The sequence below is a fragment of the Salmo trutta genome, chromosome 30, assembly GCF_901001165.1.
Source record: "Salmo trutta chromosome 30, fSalTru1.1, whole genome shotgun sequence".
Classification (NCBI taxonomy): domain Eukaryota; kingdom Metazoa; phylum Chordata; class Actinopteri; order Salmoniformes; family Salmonidae; genus Salmo; species Salmo trutta.
This window is the reverse complement of record NC_042986.1, coordinates 33944837-33967677: the sequence shown is the minus strand read 5'-3', so window position 1 is coordinate 33967677 and position 22841 is coordinate 33944837. Positions and strand designations below refer to the sequence as shown.

The window sequence follows — 22841 nt, the reverse complement described above, 5'->3', positions numbered from 1 at the left end:
GCCAGGACAACAACCTCTCCCTCAACGTGATCAAGACAATGGAGATGATTGTGGACTACAAGAAAAGGAGAACCGAGCACACCCCCATTCTCATCGACGGGTCTGTAGTGGAGCAGGTTGAGAGTTTCAAGTTTCTTGGTTTCCACATCACCAACAAAATAACATGGTCCAAGCACACCAAGACAGTCGTGAAGAGAGCATGACAAAACCTATTCCCCCTCAGGAGACTGAAAAGATTTGGTATGGGTCCTCAGATCCTCAAAAAGTTTTACAGCTGCACCATCGAGAGCATCGAGAACTGCTAAGCCTCCGACCGGAAGGCACTACAGAGGGTAGTGCGTACTGCCCAGTACATCACTGGTGCCAAGCTTCCTGCCATCCAGGACCTCTATTCCAGTCGGTGTCAGAGGAAGGCCCTAAAAATTGTCAAAGACTCCAGCCACCCTAGTCATAGACTGTTCTCTCTGCTACCGCACGGCAAGCGGTCCCGGAGCGCAAAGTCTAGGTCCAAGAGGATTCTACCCCCAAGCCATAAGACTACTGAACATCTAATCAAATGGCTACCCCCCACCCCTTTTACACTGCTGCTACTCTCTGTTATTAAATATTTATTTCACTAGGCAAGTCAGTTGAGAACAAATTCTTATTTTCTATGATGGCCTAGGAACAGTGGGTTAACTTCCTTGTTCAGAACAACAGATTCTTAACTTTTCAACTCAGGGATTTGATCTTGCAACTTTTTGGTTACTAGTCCAATACTCTAACCACTAGGCTACCTGCCACCCCTTGCATAAGTCTATGCATAAGTCACTTGCATAAGTGCATAAGTCACTTTAATAACTCTACCCACATGTATATATCACCTCAATTACCTCGACTACCGGTGCCCCTGCACATTGACTCTGTACCCCCTATATATAGTCTCCACACATCGACTCTGTACCGGCACCTCCTGTATATAGCCTCCTCACATTGACTCTGTACTGGTACCCCCCTGAATATAGCCTCCTCACATCGACTCTGTACCGGCACCTCCTGTATATAGCCTCCTCACATTGACTCTGTACTGGTACCCCCCTGAATATAGCCTCCTCACATCGACTCTGTACTGGTACCCCCCTGAATATAGCCTCCTCACATTGACTCTGTACTGGTACCCCCTGTATATAGCCTCCTCTCATTGACTGTTGTGGTGGAAATTACAAGATTTTGTTATAATACTTTTATTGCATCAAATGGTTGTTTTATGCAACAGAATAGAAGGTTTATTTAACTCTCTATTGTGTCTGTGTGATCTAAAAGTGGGCCTCTGGGAGATAACACTGACAGGAGATTTCCGATGTCTTTGGGGATACCGCATTCCAGAGCGTGAGTTAATGTTTCTGTTCTATACGGTACCAGGGAGACATGGCTCCTGTATGAAGTTGGGGGGCCAGACACTGGTCTCTACACGATGAAAACTGTTTTTACAGCAGATACTGTCTGCTGTGAATTATAAGTATCTTTCATACTAATCTTAACCTTGTGACCCATTCCATACATCTGTTGTGTGTTATGTAGACTGAAGGAGGATGGACTTTGCTATAAAATGCTGTTGCTCAAACCAGCTGATTGAGTTCTCAGTGATCACCTCCAGGGGTGATATAAAATGCTGTGGCTCAAACCAGCTGGTTGAGTTCTCAGTGATCACCTCCAGGGGTGATATAAAATGCTGTGGCTCAAACCAGCTGGTTAAGTTCTCAGTGATCACCTCCAGGGGAGGTTACCGACCAGCTGGTTGAGTTCTCAGTGATCACCTCCAGGGGTAATCACCTCCAGCTCCATTACTGCAGCAAACCAGCTGGTTGAGTTCTCAGTGATCACCTCCAGGGGTGATTACCGACCAGCTCCATTACTGCAGCAAACCATCTGGTTGAGTTCTCAGTGATCACCTCCAGGGGTGATCACCTCCAGCTCCATTACTGCAGTAAACCAGCTGGTTGAGTTCTCAGTGATCACCTCCAGGGGTGATCACCTCCAGCTCCATTACTGCAGTAAACCAGCTGGTTGAGTTCTCAGTGATCACCCCCTCCAGCTCCATTACGGCACTAATTAAATAATAAAGTTTGATTGTTTTGAAGACATCTTAAAAGTCTCTCCTTTTGATTACAATAATTCCACCACACCGGTACCCCCCTGTATATAGTCTCACTATTGTTATGTTACTGCTGCTCTTTAACTACTTGTTACTTTTATTTCGTATTCTTATTCATATTTTTTTTAACTGCATTGTTGGTTAAGGGCTTGTAAGTAAGCATTTTACCTGTTCGGTGCATGTGACAAATAACATTTGATTTGATTTGATGTGTGTGTGTGTGTGTGTGCGTGTGTGCATGTGTGTGTGTGTGTGTGTGTGTGTGTGTGTGTGTGTGTGTGTGTGTGTGTGTGTGTGTGTGTGTGTGTGTGTGTGTGTGTGTGTGTGTGTGTGTACAGTTGAAGTTGGAAGTTTACATACAATTAGGTTGGAGTCATTAAAACTCATTTTTCAACCACTCCACAAATTTCTTGTTAAAAACTATAGTTTTGGGAAGTTCGTTAGGACATCTACTTCGTGCATGACACAAGTACATTTTCCAACAATTGTTTACAGACAGATTATTTCACTGATAATTCACTGTATCACAATTCCAGTGGGTCAGAGGTTTACATACACTAAGTTGACTGTGCCTTTAAACAGCTTGGAAAATGTGCTTAGAAGTTCTGTTAGGCTAATTGACATAATTTGAGTCAATTGGAGGTGTACCTGTGGATGTATTTCAAGGTCTACCTTCAAACTCACTGTCTCTTTGCTTGACATCATGGGAAAATCAAAAGAAATCAGCCAAGACCTCAAAAAACAATTATAAACCTCCACAAGTCTGGTTCATCCTTGGGAGCAATTTCCAAACTTCTGAAGGTACTACGTTCATCTCTACAAACAATAGTATGCAAGTATAAACACCATGGGACCATGCAGCCGTCATACCTCTCAGGAAGGAGATGTGTTCTGTCTACTAGAGATGAACGTACTTTGGTGCAAAAAGTGCAAATCAATCCCAGAACAACAGCAAAGGACATTGTAATGATGCTGGAGGAAACAGGTACTAAAGTATCTGTATCCACAGTAAAACAAGTCCTATATCAACATAACCTGAAAGGTCGCTCAGCAAGGACGAAGCCACTGCTCCAAAACTGCCATAAAAAAGCCAGACTTTGGCACATGGGGACAAATATTGTACTTTTTGGAGAAATGTCCTCTGGTCTGATGAAACAAAAATAGAACTGTTTGGCCATAATGACCATCGTTGTGTTTGGAGGAAAAAGGGGGAGGCTTGCAAGCCGAAGAACACCATCCCAACCGTGAAGCACGGGGTGGCAGCATTATGTTGTGGGGGTGCTTTGCTGCAGGAGGGACTGGTGCACTTCACAAAATAGATGGCATCATGAGGATGGAAAATTATGTAGATATATTGAAGCAACATCTCAAGACATCAGTCATGAAGTTAAAGCTTGGTTGCAAATGGGTCATCCAAATGGACAATGACCCCAAGCATACTTCCAAAGTTGTGGCAAAATGGCTTAACTTCTTCGGGCTAGGGGGCGCTATTTTCACGTCCGGATGAAAAGCGTGCCCAAAGTAAACTGCCTGTTACTCAGGCCCAGAAGTTAGGATATGCATATAATTGGTAGATTTGGATAGAAAACACTAACATTTATATAACTGTTAAAATGATGTCTGTGAGTATAACAGAACTGATATGGCAGGCGAAACCCCAAGGACAAACCATCCCAAAAAAACATCCTCAGCTAATCGCATGGTTTGCTTTCGCCGTAAAGCCTTTTTGAAATCTGACACAGCGGCTGGATTAACAAGAAGTTAAGATTTATTTTGATGTATTACACTTGTAATTTTATGAAAGTTAAATATTTATAGTACTGTCGTTTGAATTTCGCGCTCTGCAATTTCACCGGATGTTGGCCAGGTGGGACGCTACCGTCCCACCTGCCCATAAAAAGTTTTAACATGTGTACATATTTGTATGAACATGTTACGTTCCCCAGTTTCTGTGTTGTTGTGGGTTTGTATGTGTTTGTGTGTGTTTTTCAGGAAATGGCTTCCTGGATTCCCCCAAGCAGGTGATTGGTCGGCCCATGGCAGATTGGAACTCTGATCCCGCCCTCTCGTTAGGGGATACAGCTGTCGGCAATTACAAACTCCTTCTGCAGCTGGATAAAAGCCAGTGTTCCTTTGTTAGGAGAGATAGCTTCTTTGATGTCCTGTGTTGGTTGTTGCTCAGACAGTTTTTGTAAAGTATTTTGTAGCTTGTTCTGCTGAGGAATGTTTATGTCAAAAGGACTGTGTTTTGATTATTAAAATTGTTTGTGTTATTCTGTTTCATTTGTTCCCAGGGGGGAAGGGGAAGGTACCTTGGGAGTGCTTAGGTAAGAGGTCTGTGGGCATACATTTACCCGTAGCATGTACTCTGTCTATGCACACTAGGTAAGACCTGGGCGGACCACCCCCTGTATTTTGGTTAGCGCGCCAGGTGGCGTTAAGGTTAGGTATGTAGTGGGTAGGTAGGTAAGGTAGGAGAGGGAACTCTTTAACTGTTACTTTCTTTGCTTTGGTTCCGTCCAGCCCCTTTTCCCCACATTACCGTGTTAAGGAAATAAATTCCCAGTAAACGGTAATATTCTCTGCCTCTGTCATCCTTACCTACATTTACATACCTCTTTCACTCCACGGGGAGTTGAGTGTAGCAGGGTGTTGCGTTCCCTCCTCCAAGAGGCGTGTGTATCATAATGGAGGCTCATCCGGGATCTTTAAACCCACCAGACCCTGCTGCTCTGAGCTCTCTGTGATTGGTGATTCAGGTGTGGTGGTAGGTTGTGAGTTTGGATGACTTGTTTAGTTTATGTGTGTTATGTAGGCTGCTGTGTACAAAATGTTGATCGGTTGGTGGGGTTGCGGAAAGTAGACCTTTGCGCTATAGCTGACCATTATGGACTCTTCGTCCCTGAGAAAGCCCTAAAGACTGAGCTTTTGGTGTTAGTCAGGGAGGATTTAGTGAGAAAACGAATTTTCTCGTTGAAAGATGAGGGAGGCTTCAGGAGAAGAGACGGTTAGACCTTCCGATGCTAAGTCGGAGGACGGCACGGAGGAAGGAGTTGCTCGTACCCCCTTTACATTGCCCCGATTCGACCCTTTATCTTCTGCTTCAGGTCGTTCAGACAGGACTGCAAGGCTAAAGGTGAGGCTGGCCCCTTTGGAAATGGAGCAAAAAGATAAAGAGAGAGAGAGACAGATGAAGTTTGATTTAGATATTAGGAAAATTAAAATCGACAAGGAGGTGAGGATCCGACAACTGGAGCTAGACTTTGGCTCCAGTGCGACTCCACAACCTGCCTGTCATCAAGCCCACTTCGACGTGAGTAAAAATATAGCTTTAGTCCCTCCATTCCGGGAGTCGGAAGTTGATTCCTATTTCTCTGCGTTTGAGCATGTGGCCACTGCGCTGCATTGGCTACTCGAGGTTTGGCTGCTCCTGTTGCAATGTAAATTGTCTGCAAAAGCCCAGGAAGTAGTAGCTGCTCTCTCCCTGGAAGACAGTTTACACTATGATATAGTTAAAACAACTGTGTTGCGGGCTTATGAGTTGGTGCCTGAAGCTTATAGACAGCGCTTCAGGAACCACAAAAAACCCTCTTACCGTACTTTTGTTGAGTTTGCTAGGGACAAAGAGTCTCTGTTTAATCGCTGGTGTTCAGCCAGCAAAGCTAACATCTTTGCTGATATTTGGGAGTTGATGCTGTTGGCGGATTTTAAAAGCAATCTCCCTGATAGAATTGTAGTTCATTTAAATGAACAGAAAGTGGCAACATTGGCCAAGGCAGCAGTGTTGGCAGATGAGTACACTTTGATACACAAGACTGTCTATGGTGCGCTTCATTTTGAAGGCCGAACATTTACATCATCAGTGGCTAGTTCGGGTCGCTTTTCCTCTGACGACCCTAAGCCTTCGCACAAGATCCGTGAATGTTTTTACTGTCACCAAAAGGGTCACGTGATTGCGGACTGCCCGGTTTTGAAAAATAAACCGAAACAGTCACCATCCCCTAAATTGAAAAGTGTGGGTTTAATCCAGTCTTTGGCTCATTCGTTGGACCAAGTTATTGATACAGCATTTGGGAAACCGGATCCTGTCAATGCTCCGTTTATCTCTGCCGGTTGTGTTTCCTTAACTGGAGAACAAGCTGATCAAAAGCCCATACAAATCTTACGAGACACCGGGGCAGCGCAGTCAGTAATCGTTACTGAGGCTTTACCCTGGTCCCCTGAAACGTATTGTGGCTCGCATGTCATATTACAGGGTATAGCGACAAACCTACCTGGAAATAAATTCCCAATAAATGGTAATATTCTCTGCCTCTGTCATCCTTACCCGCACCTACAATCACATACCTCTTTCACTCCACGGGGAGTTGAGTGTAGCAGGGGGTTGCGTTCCCTCCTCCAAGAGGTGTGCGTAACAGAACATAACAAGATTCAACACCTGAGACATAAACTGAACAAGTTCCATCGACTTGTCACTAACAGAAATGGAATAATGTGTCCCTGAACAAAGGGGATTCAAAATCAAAAGTGACTGTCAGTATCTGGTATGGCCACCAGCTGCATTAAGTACTGCAGTGCATCTCCTCCTCATAGACTGCACCAGATTTGCCAGATCTTGCTGTGAGATGTTACCCCACTCTTCCACCAAGACACCTGCAAGTTCCCAGACATTTCTGGAGGGAATGGCCCTAGCCATCACCCTCCGATCCAATAGGTCCCAGACGTGCTCAATGGGATTGAGATTCGGGCTCTTCGCTGGCCATGGCAGAACACTGACATTCCTGTCTTGCAGGAAATCACGCACAGAATGAGCAGTATGGCTGGGGGCATTTTCACGCTGGAGGGTCATGTCAGGATGAGCCTGCAGGAAGGGTACCACATGAGGGAGGAGGTCTTCCCTGTAACGCACAGCATTGAGATTGCCTGCAATGACAACTAGCTCTGTCCAATAATGCTGTGATGCCCCAGACCATGATGGACCCTCCACATCGATCCCGCTCCAGAGTACAGGCCTCGGTGTAACGTGCATTCCTTCGACGATAAACCCAAATTCGACCATCACCCCTGGTGAGACAAACCCGCGACTCGTCAGTGAAAAGCACTTTTTGCCAGTCCTGTCTGGTCCAGCGACAGTGGGTTTGTGCCCATAGGCAACGTCATTGCCGGTGATGTCTGGTGAGGGCCTGCCTTACAACAGCCCTACAAGCCCTCAGTCCAGCCTCTCTCAGCCTATTGCGGACAGTCTGAGCACTGATGGAGGGATTGTGCGTTCCTGGTGTAACTCGGGCAGTTGTTGTTGTCATCCTGTACCTGTCCCGCAGGTGTGATGTTCGGATGTACCGATCCTGTGCAGGTGTTGTTACACGTGGTCTGCCACTGCGAGGACGATCAGCTGTCCGTCCTGTCTCCTTGTAGCGCTGTCTTAGGCGTCTCACAGTACGGACATTGCAATTTATTGCCCTGGCCACATCTGCAGTCCGCATGCCTCCTTGCTGCATGCCTAAGGCAAGTTCACGCAGATCAGCAGGGCACCTGGGCATCTTTCTTTTGGTGTTTTTCAGAGTCAGTAGAAAGGCCTCTTCAGTGTCCTAAGTTTTCATAACTGTGACCTTAATTGCCTACCATCTGTAAGCTGTTAGTGGCTTAATGACCGTTCCACAGGTGCATGTTCATTAATTGTTTATGGTTCATTGAACAGCATGGGAATCAGTGTTTAAACCCTTTACAATGAAGATCTGTGAAGTTATTTGGATTTTAACGAATTATCTTTGAAAGGCAGGGTCCTGAAAAAGGGACGTTTATTTTTTTGCAGTGTTTATGTCCTATCCCTCTATCCCTGATAATAATAATTCACTTTGTTTAATACACCGCTCCTAGCTCTGTGCAACGCAATATTTCTGATTCCCCAGAAACACACACACACACACAAATGCACACGCACACACACACACACACAACTGCACATGCACACACACACACACACACACACACTGCCTGCCACTCTCTGATAATACTCATCATTTAATGCATGTCTACAAATTAGACTTCAAAGTCAACAAGAGAAGTGTGTCTTTCTCTCGAGCCCCATGTTTCATTCTGATCTGTGTGTGTGCGCGTGTGTGTGTGCGTGTGTGTGAATGTGCATGCATGCGTGTATGTGTGTATGTGTGTGTGCGTGTGTGTGTGTGCGCATGCAACATTTTATCCCTGTGCTCATAAAATGTATTTTTGTCTCAAATATGACAATGTCTACCTTCATCATCACACAAACACCATCAAACTATCTGTGATGAATATTATGGAGTTAAACACGATGTTTCTACTTGACTGTCCCACAACCTACTCTCAGCTGACAGAGGGACATTTCAGTCAGCTAATATGATTATGACATCAAATGAAATCACAACACTAACAAAGACTTTGCTGCTGGTATGAATCAGACAGAAGTCTGGCAAGGTCTGATGTAGAATATTATCAGACTTAGCAATGAAAACATGCACGCACGTAAATATTCATGCACGTGCACACGCACGCACGCATGCACACATAACTGATGAAAAATCACGCGACTAAGATATGATAACAATGATTTCAGAGCCGGGGGCAGGTTCCAATCACAACGTCCTATTTTGCAATTCAAATCCGAGAGCATGACAGGGGAAAGAGCTGCTTCGTTCCAGTATTTCCTCTGATCTCAGGAGAATGGTGTGTGAGTGTCTGTGTGTGTGTGTGTGTGTGTGTGCGTGGTGTGTGTGTGTGTGTGTGTGTGTGTGTGTGTGTGTGTGTGTGTGTGTGAGTGTGTGTGTGTGTGAGTGAGTGCAAGCATGCATGTGTGTGTGTGAGAAAGAGAGTTTATAACATGGACTGTTAAATACTCCTACTAATGTTTGTGAGTATGACTCTACACACACACAAACACGACTCACAGCAATGACATTGAAGAAGTCGTCGTCCCCCAGTGTGTCCAGTATGGAAGAGACGGTCTGTCTGGCAATGGTCAGCCTCAGGCCCTTCATACTGCCACTCACATCCACCAAGATCACTACATCCTTAGGAGATGTGGCTGCCTGGATGTACCTACACACACACACACACACACACACACACACACACACACACACACACACACACACACACACACCACACACACACCGCACACACACACACACCACACACACACCGCACACACACACACACATTGGCATGCACACACACTTGCAAGGACACACACACACACAGACACACACACACACACACACACACTCACACACACAGAGAGACATCAGAAGAGTCTCAGAGTGACAGACACACACACACACAGTCTCAGTGGGAACAGAACATGTGTACTTGTCCAATGACAGTGGTGGGAGGAAGCTGCACTCACCATTTGCGGTTGCGACAGTCGAAAGCAATGACTCCATGTTCATCTGGTCTCCATTTGATACCTGTTTCCACGGTGACCATGGAGAGGTGGGGAGGAGCCATCATCAGTTACTAACAGATACACTGAATGCATACACATTCTAACATACATATAGTAACATACATATAGTAACATACATATAGTAACATACATATAGTAACATACACATTCTAACATACATATAGTAACATGCATATAGTAACATACATATAGTAACATACATATAGTAACATACACATTCTAACATACATATAGTAACATACATATAGTAACATAGACATTCTAACATACATATAGTAACATATTTACAGTAACATACATATAGTAACATACACATTCTAACATACATATAGTAACATATTTACAGTAACATACATACAGTAACATACACATTCTAACATAAATAGAGTAACATGCATATAGTAACATACATACAGTAACGTACATATAGTAACATACACATTCTACAATACATATAGTAACCTACATATAGTAACACATATAGTAACATACATATAGTAACATACATATAGTAACAAATATAGTAACATACATATAGTAACATACATATAGTAACAAATATAGTAACATACATATAGTAACATATATAGTAACATACATATTGTAACCTACATATAGTAACACATATATTTTAACATACATATAGGAAAATACATATAGTAACCTACACATTCTAACATACATATAGTAACAATATATAGTAACATACATATACAGTTGTAGTCGGAAGTTTACATACACCTTAGCCAAATACATTTAAACTCAGTTTTTCACAATTCCTCACATTTAATCCTAGAAAAAATTCCCTGTTTTAGGTCAGTTAGGATCACCACTTTATTATAAGAATGTGAAATGTCAGAATAATAGTAGAGAGAATGATTTATTTCAGCTTTTATTTCTTTCATCACATTTCCAGCGGGTCAGAAGTTTACATTCACTCAATTAGTACTTGTTAGCATTGCCTTTAAATTATTTAACCTGGGTCAAACGTTTTGGGTAGCCTTCCACAAGCTTCCCACAATAAGTTGGGTGAATTTTGGCCCATTCCTCCTGACAGAGCTGGTGTAACTGAGTCAGGTTTATAGGCCTCATTGCTCGCACACACTTTTTCAGCTCTGCCCACAAATGTTCTATATGAGGTCAGGGCTTTGTGATGGCCACTCCAATACCTTGACTTTGTTGTCCTTAAGCCATTTTGCCACAACTTTGGAAGCATGCTTGGGGTCATTGTCCATTAGGAAGACCCATTTACAACCAAGCTTTAACTTCCTGACTGATGTCTTGAGATGTTGCTTCAATATATCCACTTAATTTTCCATCCTCATGATGCCATCTATTTTGTGAAGTGCACCAGTCCCTCCTGCAGCAAAGCATCCCCACAACATGATGCTGCCACCCCCATGCTTCACGGTTGGGATGGTGTTCTTTGGCTTGCAAGCCTCCCCCTTTTTCCTCCAAACACAACGATGGTCATTATGGCCGAACAGTTCTATTTTTGTTTCATCAGACCAGAGGAAATTTCTCCAAAAAGTACGATCTTTGTCCCCATGTGCAGTTGCAAACCGTAGTCTGTCTTTTATATGGACGTTTTGGAGCAGTGGCTTCTTCCTTGCTGAGTGGCCTTTCAGGTTATGTCAAAATAGGACTCGTTTTACTGTGGATATAGATACTTTTGTACCTGTTTCCTCCAGCATTTTCGCAAGGTCCTTTGCTGTTGTTCTGGGATTGATTTGCTCTTTTTGCACCAAAGTACGTTCATCTCTAGAAGACAGAACATGTCTCCTTCCTGAGCGGCATGACAGCTGCCTGGTCCCATGGTGTTTATACTTGCGTACTATTATTTGTACAGATGAACGTGGTACCTTCAGGCGTTTGGAAATTGCTCCCAAGGATGAACCAGGCTTGTGAAAGTATACCCTTTTTTTCTGAGGTCTTGGCTGATTTCTTTTGATTTTCCCATGATGTCAAGTAAAGAGGCACTGAGTTTGAAGATGGGCCTTGAAATACATCCACAGGTACACCTCCAATTGACTCAAATTATGTCAATTAGCCTATTAGAAGCTTCTAAAGCCATGACATCATTTTCTGGAATTTTCCAAGCTGTTTAAAGGCACAGTCAACTTAGTGTATGTAAACTTCTGACCCACTGGAATTGTGAAACAGCGAATTTTAAGTGAAATAATCTTTCTGTAAACAATTGTTGGAAAAATGTGTTCTGTCATGCTCAAAGTAGATGTCTTAACCGACTTGCCAAAACTATAGTTTGTTAACAAGAAATTTGTGGAGTGGTTGAAAAATGAGTTTTGATGACTCCAACCTAAGTGTATATAAACTTCCGACATCAACTGTACATATAGTAACATACACATTCTAACATACATATAGTAACATACATATAGTAACATAATTATAGTAACATACATATAGTAACATACATATAGTAACATAATTAAAGTAACATACATATAGTAACATACATATAGTAACATACACATTCTAACATACATATAGTAACATACACATTCTAACATACATATAGTAACATAATTATAGTAACATACACATTCTAACATACATATAGTAACATACATATAGTAACCTACATATAGTAACATAATTATAGTAACATACATATAGTAACATAATTATAGTAACATACATATAGTAACATACATATAGTAACCTACATATAGTAACATAATTATAGTAACATACATATAGTAACATAATTATAGTAACATACACATTCTAACATACACATAGTAACATACACATTCTAACATACATATAGTAACATACATATAGTAACATACACATTCTAACATACACATAGTAACATACACATTCTAACATACACATAGTAACATAATTATAGTAACATACACATAGTAACATACATATAGTAACATACATATAGTAACATAATTATAGTAACATACATATAGTAACATACATATAGTAACATAATTATAGTAACATACACATTCTAACATACATATAGTAACATACATATAGTAACATACATATAGTAACATAATTATAGTAACATACACATTCTAACATACATATAGTAACATACATATAGTAACCTACATATAGTAACCTACATATAGTAACATACATATAGTAACATACACATTCTAACATACACATAGTAACATACACATTCTAACATACACATAGTAACATACACATAGTAACATACACATTCTAACATACACATTCTAACATACATATAGTAACATACACATTCTAACATACACATAGTAACATACACATAGTAACATACATATAGTAACATACATATAGTAACATACATATAGTAACATAATTATAGTAACATACACATAGTAACATACACATAGTAACATACATATAGTAACATACATATAGTAACATACATATAGTAACATACATATAGTAACATAATTATAGTAACATACACATAGTAACATACACATAGTAACATACATATAGTAACATACATATAGTAACATAATTATAGTAACATACATATAGTAACATACACATAGTAACATACATATAGTAACATACATATAGTAACATACATATAGTAACATAATTATAGTAACATACACATTCTAACATACACATTCTAACATACACATTCTAACATACACATTCTAACCTACACATTCTAACATACATATAGTAACATACATATAGTAACCTACATATAGTAACATACATATAGTAACATAATTATAGTAACATACACATTCTAACCTACACATTCTAACATACATATAGTAACTGTCACGTCCTGACCAGTAAAAGGGTCATTTGTTATTGTAGTTTGGTCAGGACGTGGCAGGGGGGTGTTTGTTTTATGTGGTTCGGGGTGTGTGTTTATGTAGAGGGGTGTTTGTTTAGAGTTTACGGGGTTTTGGTCTACGTTCTATGTTAGTGTATTTCTATGTTCTGTCTAGTCTATCTATTTCTATGTTTAGTTAATTGGGATTGGGCCTTCAATTGGAGGAGGCTGTTCCTCGTTGCCTCTGATTGAAGGTCCTATGTATAGGGGTGTGTTTGTTATGGGAATTGTGGGAGGTTGTTTGTGCACTGCTATGTTTAGCCTGCATTACTGTTTAGCTGTCGTTCGTTTTTTCATTTTGTTGTTTTTGTATAGTGTGCGTCATAAAATAAAGATGAGCATTCACATACCCGCTGCATTTTGGTCCACTTCCTACAACGGCCGTTACAGTAGCACATATAGTAACGTACATATAGTAATGTACATATAGTAACACATATAGTAACGTACATGTAGTAACATACATATAGTAACAAATATAGTAACATACATATAGTAACGTGCAGTTAGTTACTAATCAGATACACTGACATCAATACATCTGTAGAGGAAGTGAGCCCTTTCTGTTGCCTGTCTATTGATAGGCTTCTACAATGGAGTTGAGGATACACAGAGATGGGCTTTAAATATAATTCAAAGCTGAATTTGCTTGAAATTAATTGCGTTGAAACCCAGAGCACCCTGCCAGCCTCATGTACCTTAATCACTTTTTTTAATCTCCTCTCCTCTCTTCTCTCCTCTCCTCTCCTCTCCTCTCTTCTGCTCATCACCACTCCCCTCTTCTTCTCCTCTCCCCTCTTCTTCTCCTCTCCCCTCTTCTTCTCCTCTCCTCTCTTCTTCTCCTTTCTACTCTATATTTCTCCTCTCTTACTCTCCCCTCCCCTCTGCTTCCTTCTCTCTTCTTCTCTTCTAGCTTTTCTACCTTTTCTTCTTTCCTCTTTTCCTCTCCTGTCTTCACTTTTCCTCCTCCACACCTTCTCTCCTCCTTTCCCCCTCTCCCCTCCTCTCTCCCCTCCTCTTATCCTCTCTCCTCTCCTCCTCCAGTCTCCATCTGTCACCCCATTTGACTAAACGTTCCCTGTTTGTCCCTCAATCTGCCTGAGGGAGACAGCTCTGGCCAAGCTAATTACAAACACACACACACACACACACACACACACACACACACACACACACACACACACACACACACAAAAGTATACATTGCTTGTTTGTGTGTGTGCATACTCCATATGTGTGGACATACTTGGGTATGTGCTTGTGTACATCTGTGTTTGTGTTTGTGTGTTTGTGTGTGCACTTACACACACAAAAACACACACACACGCTTGCATGCACACACACACACACTCTCTCTCTCTCTCTCACACTCTCTCTCACACACTCTCTCTCTCACACACTCTCTCTCACACACTCTCTCTCACACTCTCTCTCTCTCACACTCTCACTCACCTGGGTACTGCCTGAAGAAGCCCTTGGCACTGCCAAAGTACTGCCATATGAGGGATGGGTCCCTCTCAAAGTTATCCACAAACACTTTATTCAAGGCTTCAGACCAGTAAACTCCATTTACTATAGCTGAGTCTGAGAGAGAGGAGGGGGGAGAGGAGAGTAATAGAGTTAGCAACTCCTATGACTTCATGAACAGGATTCTGAATGTCTGAATGAGCCCATTCAGCATATTGTTTCTAAAACTGCATCAAATAATGTTTTGTGGCAGAATGTGTCCTGTTTTGAATTTGACCATAATTCCTAAAAGCTGAAATCTAAGTCAAGTATGAGACAATAGACAGACAATTCAGACAATTCAGAAAGACATGATAGATCATTTGAAATAAGAGAGCACAACATGATAGAAAAAAAGGATAGAAAAGACGAGATCGAGCAGGGTGGGAGAGAGAGAGATAGAGGCAGAGAGAGATAGAAGCATAGAGAGAGAGAGATAGGTGCAGAGAGAGATAGACATGTACTGTATGTTACTGTTATGTAACTATTCTGAAAGTTTTATTGTCAATTTGTTTTGTATTTAAATGCCACTTTAAACGTTTACATGACACAGCAACAAAATTTCCCCATGGGGACAATAAAGTCAGTTAAGTATAGAGGCAGAGAGAGATAGAGAGATATAGAGATAGAGTCAGAAAGAGAGAGAGAGGCAGAGAGCGAGACAGATATAGAGTCAGAGAGAGATAGAGAGAGAGAGGCAGAGAGAGTGACAGATATAGAGGCAGAGAGAGATAGAGGCAGAGAGAGAGAGAGAGGCAAAGAGAGAGAGAGAAGCAGAGAGAGATAGAGGCAAAGAGAGAGAGAGAGAGATAGAAGCAGAGAGAGAGATAGACATGTACTCTATGTAACTGTTAAGTAACCATTATGAAAGTTGTATTGTCAATTTCTTTTGTATTTAAATGCCACTTTAAATGTGTACATGACACAGCAACAACATTTCCCCATGGGGACAATAAAGTCAGTTAAGTAAAGAGATGGAGGCAGAGAGAGGTAAAGAGAGAGAGATAGAGTCAGAAAGAGAGAGAGAGACAGATATAGAGGCAGAGAGAGAGAGAGGCAGAGAGAGATACATATATAGAGGCAGAGAGAGATGGAGATAGAGTCAGAGAGAGATAAGGGCAGAGAGAGAGAAGAAGAGAGAGATAGAGGCATAGAGAGAGAGTGAAGAACAAACACCATTGTAAATACAACCCATATTTATGCTTATTTATTTTCCCTTTTGTACTTTAACCATTTGCACATCGTTACAACACTGTATATATACACAATATGACATTTGTAATGTCTTTATTCTTTTGGAAATTCTGTGTGTAATGTTTACTGTTCATTTTGGTTTATTTCACTTTTGTATATTATCTACCTCACTTGCTTTGGCATTGTTAACATATGTTTCCCATGCCAATAAAGCCCATTGAATTGAATTGAATTGAGAGGCAGAAAGAGATAGAGTCAGAGAGAGAGAGAGAGAGAGGCAGATAAATAGAGAGAGAGAGAGGCAGAGAGAGATACAGATTATTTTATTTAACTTTTGTTTATTATCTACTTCACTTGCTTTATCAATGTTAACATATGTTTCCCAAATTGAAATTGAATTGATAGAGATAGAGGCAGAGATAGATAGAGGATAGATAGAGGCAGACTGAGACAGACAGATACATAGACAGGGACAGTGTTCGTGGGTATCAGTGTGTGTGTGTGTGTGTGTGTGTGTGTGTGTGTGTGTGTGTGTGTGTGTGTGTGTGTGTGTGTGTGTGTGTGTGTGTGTGTGTGTGTGTGTGTGTGTGTGTGTGTACCCCTCTCTCCTTGCTGATACTGAAATGTGATGAAGCACATCCACCTTAGATTACTAAAACCTCTTTTCAATTTGCAGGCTGAGGGAGTCTTGGAGGTGATTTGCCAGTGGAGCCCTATCGGCTAGACAGACAGCCTTATCACCTCTACCTAGTATCAGACCAGGGAGGGAGGGAGGCAGGGAGGATAGAGAGAGAGAGACAGAGGTGGGGGGCACACAGAGGGCACACCTAAGCGATAATGCCCAAGATATTATGATTTTTCCATGACATAGACTGATCAGGTGAATCTACTTCAATCAGTGTAGATGAAAAGGAGGAGACAGGTTAAAGAAGGAGTTTTAAGCCTTGAGACAATTGAGACATGGATTGTGTATGTGTGCCAATCAGAGCGTGCCTTTGAACGGGGTATGGTAGTAGGTGCCGTCCAGCGTAAAATACATACTACCATATATATCCCTTTAACGACACACTTGTGACAACAAAAACACACCGTTGTACCAGACATCCAGAAAGCCTGGATGTCATCCGAGAGGAGTTTCCACAGCATCCCAGTCACTTCTGGTGTACATTAACGTCTATTAGAATCTAATCATATCCACATGAGAGGAAGAGGGGAATTTACCCCTTCCTCCCTCTAAACTTCTATTTCCATTTAAATTCATCTCCACTAATACACTCTAATCAAAGGAGCTTGAACGAAATGGATTAGATTAGAGAGAGAGAGAGAGAGAGAGAGAGAGAGAGAGAGAGAGAGAGAGAGAGAGAGAGATTGACACAAACGCAGAACAACGACAAATTCATGAGAAGTTGAATGGATTAGAAAAAGCTATAAAGGACAATCAAAATCCATTGGACTCCCCAATTAATGACCAGGAGCTCTATAAGAAACTTCAGGCCCTCAAATTTAAAAAAGCATGCGGACCTGATGGCATCCTAAATGAGATGCTCAAACTCACTACTGCAACATTTCAGTTGGCTGTATTAAAACTGTTTAATTTGAGCCTGAGTGTAGGTTATTTCCCTGACATCTGGAATCAAGGACTCATAACACCAATCTTTAAGAACGGAGACAAATTTGACCTTAACAATTACAGAGGCATTTGCATGAACAGTAACCTGGGGAAGGTTTTCTGTAGTATCATCAATGTAAGAGTTCTAAACTTCCTTAATAAGCACAATGTCTTGAGTAAAAGCCACATTTTATTTATACCAAAAAATCGCACGACTGATCATATTTACACCCTACACATTAGAGAGAGAGAGAGAGAGAGAGAGAGAGAGAGACAGAGAGAGAGAGAGAGAGAGAGAGATTGACACCCTGTACACCCTGATAGATAAACATGTCCACCAAAATAATACCAAAATATACGCTTGCCTTATCGACTTCCAAAAAGCATTTTATTCTATTTGGCATACAGGACTGTTCTACAAAGTTATTGAAAGTGGTGTAGGGGGTAAAAATAAAAAAATATGTATACTGGCAATTACGTGCAGCATTGAAATTGGCAAGAAAATAACAGAATTCTTTAACCAGGGGCGGGGCCTTCACCAGGGTTGCAATATGAGCCCTGCACTCAAAAATCCTCAACCCCTGGTGTTAGTTTACACAATTCAGAGGTTAAATGCCTACTCTTCGCAGATGACCTATGCCTGCTGTCACCCACAGCACATGGCCCACAGCAGAGCCTGGACCTGCTAGAGCAGTACTGCCAGACCTGGGCCCTGGCAGCAAAAACCCCAAAAATAAAAATAATGATTTTCCAGAGAAGATCCAGATCTCAGGGAATTAGACCAAAGTTCTCAATTGGTACAAAATATATAGAGTACTGCACACACTACAATTACTTAGGTTTAAAAATAAGCTCAATTGGACACCTTAATGAGGCAGTGAATGAACTGAGAGAGAAAGCACGTAGGGCATTCTACGCCATTAAAAATCAAATTCAACTTGAAATATCTATTAAAATATGGCTAAAACTATTTGAATGTGTCATTGAACCAATTGCACTGTATGCCAGCGAGGTGTGGGGTCCACTTGCAAAACAAGATTTCATCAAATGGGACAAACACCCCATTGAGTTCTGTAAGATTCTCCTACATGTCCAGAGGAAAACTACAAACAATGCATGCAGGGCAGAATTAGGCCAATATCGACTAATAATAAAAACTCAAAAATGAGCAATTAAGTTTTGGAAACACCTGAAATACAGTGATCCCGTCTCATATCATTACCAAGTCCTGCAATGCCAAGAGCTGAGCAAAGAAGAGTCCCCTCATCCAGCTGGTCCTGGGGCTGAGTTCACAAACCTGTTCTACTAACACACTGAAGCCTCAGGACCAGAACATCCAATCAATCAGAATAAATCAAATTACAACACAGTCAAAACAAAACTACATTGTTTTTGGGAAACACAAGTACAAGCAAAAAGCAAAATGCAGTGCTATCTGGCCCTAAATCGGCAGTACACTGTGGCTAACCATTTGACCATGGTTACTGATCAAAACCTTAGAAAAACCTTGACAAAGTACAGGCTCAGTGAGCACAGCCTTGCCATTGAAACCTTATTCAAGGTTTCAAAGACCTCTCTGATGAGAGTAGGCTACCTGTCCTAATGGGGGAGGACGCAGAGAGCTGTGGGTTGGCAGTGCACTACATTGCTGCCTGCCATAAGATGAGGGACAGTGTCTGACAGACCAATCAACCTGCACATGTCCTCTACTGTATGCTTATTGTTATTGTTCAATGTATGGTTATTTTGACCCTTGGTTATTGTTGTTACTGTTGTCCCATTGAACATTTTCATTGTTATTATTTTCATATTGTAAATATCCAAAGTAAGCTTTGGCAATATGTACATTGTTACGTCATGCTGTAATGGGTGCGAACTTGGTATAAACGGAGCAGTTTAATAAATACAAAAAAACTCTGAAAACCAATAATTACAAAAATAGTATAAAAGGGTACAAAACCCGTCACACACCAGAACATGACTTGCACAAAACATACAACACATAATCACCGACAAAGACATGAGGGGAAACAGAGGGTTAAATACACAACATGTAATTGATGGGGTTGAAACCAGGTGTGATGGGAAGACAAGACAAAACCAATGGAAAATGAAAAATGGATCAGCGATGGCTAGAAGGTCGGTGACGTCGACCGCCGAACACAAGGAGAGGGACCAACTTCGGCAGAAGTCGTGACAGTACCCCCCCTGACGCGCGGCTCCAGCAGTGCATCGACACCGACCTCGGGGACGACGCGGAGGGCGAGGCGCAGGGCGATCCGGATGGAGATGGTGGAACTCTCGCAGCATAGAAGGATCCAACACGTCCTCCACCGGAACCCAGCATCTCTCCTCCGGACCGTACCTCTCCCATTCCACGAGGTACTAAAGGCCCCTCGCCCGACGTCTCGAATCCAGCATGGAATGAACGGAGTACGCCGGGGCCCCCTCGATGTCCAGAGGGGGCAGAGGAACCTCCCGCACCTCAGACTCCTGGAGCGGGCCAGCCACCACCGGCCTGAGGAGAGACACATGGAACGAGGGGTTAATGCGGTAATCGGGGGGAAGCTGTAACCTGTAACAAACCTCATTCACTCTCCTCAGGACTTTAAATGGCCCACATACCGCGGACCCAGCTTCTGACAGGGCAGGCGGAGGGGCAGGTTTCGGGTCGAGAGCCAGACCCGGTCCCCCGGTGCGAACACCGGGGCCTCACTGCGGTGACGGTCTGCACCAACTTTCTGGTGCAGCACGGTGTGCTGAAGGTGGACATGGGCTGCGTCCCATGTTTCCTCTACGCGCTGGAACCAGTCGTCCACCGCAGGAGCCAGAACCGGCTGATACCCCAATACACACTGGAAGGGAGAGAGGCCAGTGGAGGAGTGGCGGAGCGAGTTCTGGGCCATCTCTGCCCAGGGCACGAACGCTGCCCACTCCCCCGGCCGGTCCTGGCAATAAGACCTCAGAAACCTACCCACATCCTGGTTAACTCTCTACACCTGCCCGTTACACTCGGGGGGAAAACCTGAGGAAAGGCTGACCGAGACCCCCAGACGTTCCATGAACGCCCTCCAGACCCTTGACGTGTACTGGGGACCCCGATCAGACATTATATTCTCAGGCACCCCGTAGTGCCGGAAGACGTGTGAAAACAGGGCCTCCGCAGTCTGTAGGGCCATAGGGAGACCGGGCAAAGGAAGGAGACGACAGGATCGTGGTGTTAACCTGTGAAGGAGGAAGATCGGTCAGGAAATCTACCGACAGATGCGACCACGGCCGTTGTGGAATGGGTAAGGGTTGTAACTTACCTCTGGGCAGGTGCCTAGGAGCCTTGCACTGGGCGCACACCGAGCAGGAGGAAACATAAACCCTCACATCCTTAGCCAAAGTGGGCCACCAGTATTTCCCACTAAGACAGCGCACCGTCCGACCGATCCCAGGATGACCAGAGGAAGGTGACGTGTGGGCCCAATAGATCAGCCGGTTACGGACAGCAGATGGAACGTACAGACGCCCAGCTGGACACTGGAGGGGAGCGGGCTCTACACGTAATGCCTGCTCAATGTCCACGTCCAGCTCCCACACTACCGGCACCACCAGGCAAGAGGTGGGGAGTATGGGGGTGGGATCCATGGGCCGCTCTTCTGTGTCATACAGCCGGGACAATGCGTCTGCCTTAACGTTCTGGGAGCCTGGTCTGTAAGAAAGGGTAAACACAAAACGGGTGAAAAACATGGCCCACCTTGCCTGGCGAGGGTTCAGTCTCCTCGCCACCCAGATGTTCTCCAGATTGCGGTGGTCAGTCCAGATGAGAAAATGTTGTCTAGCCCCCTCAAGCCAATGTCTCCACGCCTTCAAGGCCTTGATGACAGCCAACAGCTCCCGGTCCCCCACATCATAGTTTCGCTCCGCCGGGCTGAGCTTTTTCGAGAAGAAGGCACAGGGGAGGAGCTTCGGTGGCGTACACGAGCACTGAGAAAGCACAGCTCCTATCCCAGCCTCGGACGCGTCCACCTCCACTATGAACGCCAAAGAGGGATTGGGATGGGGAGTCGAGGTAGACAGAGCCGAGGTAAACAGCGAGCCAACACGGGAGCCGAGGTAAACAGAGCCCTCAGGTGACTAAAAGCCCTGTCTTCCTCAGCTGACCACTGCAAGCGCACCGGGCCCCCCTTCAGCACTGAGGTAATGGGAGCCGCTACCTGACCAAAACCTCCGGTAGTAGTTGGCAAACCCTAAGAATCGCTGCACCTCCTTTACTGTGGTGGGAGTTGGCCAATTACGCACAGGTGAAATGCGGTCACTCTCTATCTCCACCCCTGAGGTGGAAATGCGATACCCTAGGAAGGAGACAAACTGTTGAAAGAACAAGCACTTCTCAGCCTTGACGTACAGGTCATGCTCCAACAGGCGACCAAGCACCTTGCGCACCAGGGACACATGCTCGGCGCGTGTAGCAGAGTATATCAAAATGTCATCAATATACACCACCACAACCTGCCCGTGCAGGTCTCTGAAAATCTCATCTACAAAGGCTTGGCAGACTGATGGCGCATTCATCAATCCGTACGGCATTATGAGGTACTCATAGTGCCGAGGTGGTACTAAAAGCCGTCTTTCACTCGTCTCCCTCTCGGATATGCACCAGGTTGTAAGCACTCCTGAGATCTAGTTTAGTGAAGAAGCGCGCCCTGTGCATTGACTCTAACGCTGTGCCTATGAGCGGTAGCGGGTAACTATACCTCACAGTGATCTGATTCAGACCCCGATAGTCAATACACGGGCCCAGACCTCCCTCCTTCTTCTTCACAAAAAAGAAACTCGTGGAGTCTGGTGAAGTGGAGGACCAAATATACCCATGACGCAGGGATTCGGAGACCTATGTTTCCATAGCCTCCGTCTCCGCCTGTGAGAGGGGATACACATGACTCCTGGGAAGTGCAGCGTCTACCAGGAGAGAGAGCCCTCTGTGGCCAAGAAACAGTGGGGTTATGACAAGCTAACCAGGGTAGGCCTAGCACCAAGGGAAACGCAGGAGAGTCAATAAGGAAAAGACTAATTCTCTCCGTGTGACCCCCCTGCGTCACCATGCCCAAAGGAGTGGTGACTTCCCTAATCA

General features: G+C 43.4%; 1 protein-coding gene across 1 annotated transcript in view; it reads right to left on the bottom strand.

Annotated features, from left to right (window-relative positions):
* Positions 1-22841, bottom strand: part of LOC115168910 (voltage-dependent calcium channel subunit alpha-2/delta-3) — a 167469-nt gene that overhangs the window by 135403 nt on the left and 9225 nt on the right. Inside the window, exons 3-5 of the mRNA XM_029724429.1 lie at positions 14866-14997; positions 9519-9579; positions 9061-9211 (exon numbers count right to left, since the gene is read on the bottom strand). Of these exons, the coding sequence (XP_029580289.1) occupies positions 9061-9211; positions 9519-9579; positions 14866-14997 (344 nt within the window). The remainder of the gene's footprint in view (positions 1-9060; positions 9212-9518; positions 9580-14865; positions 14998-22841) is intronic.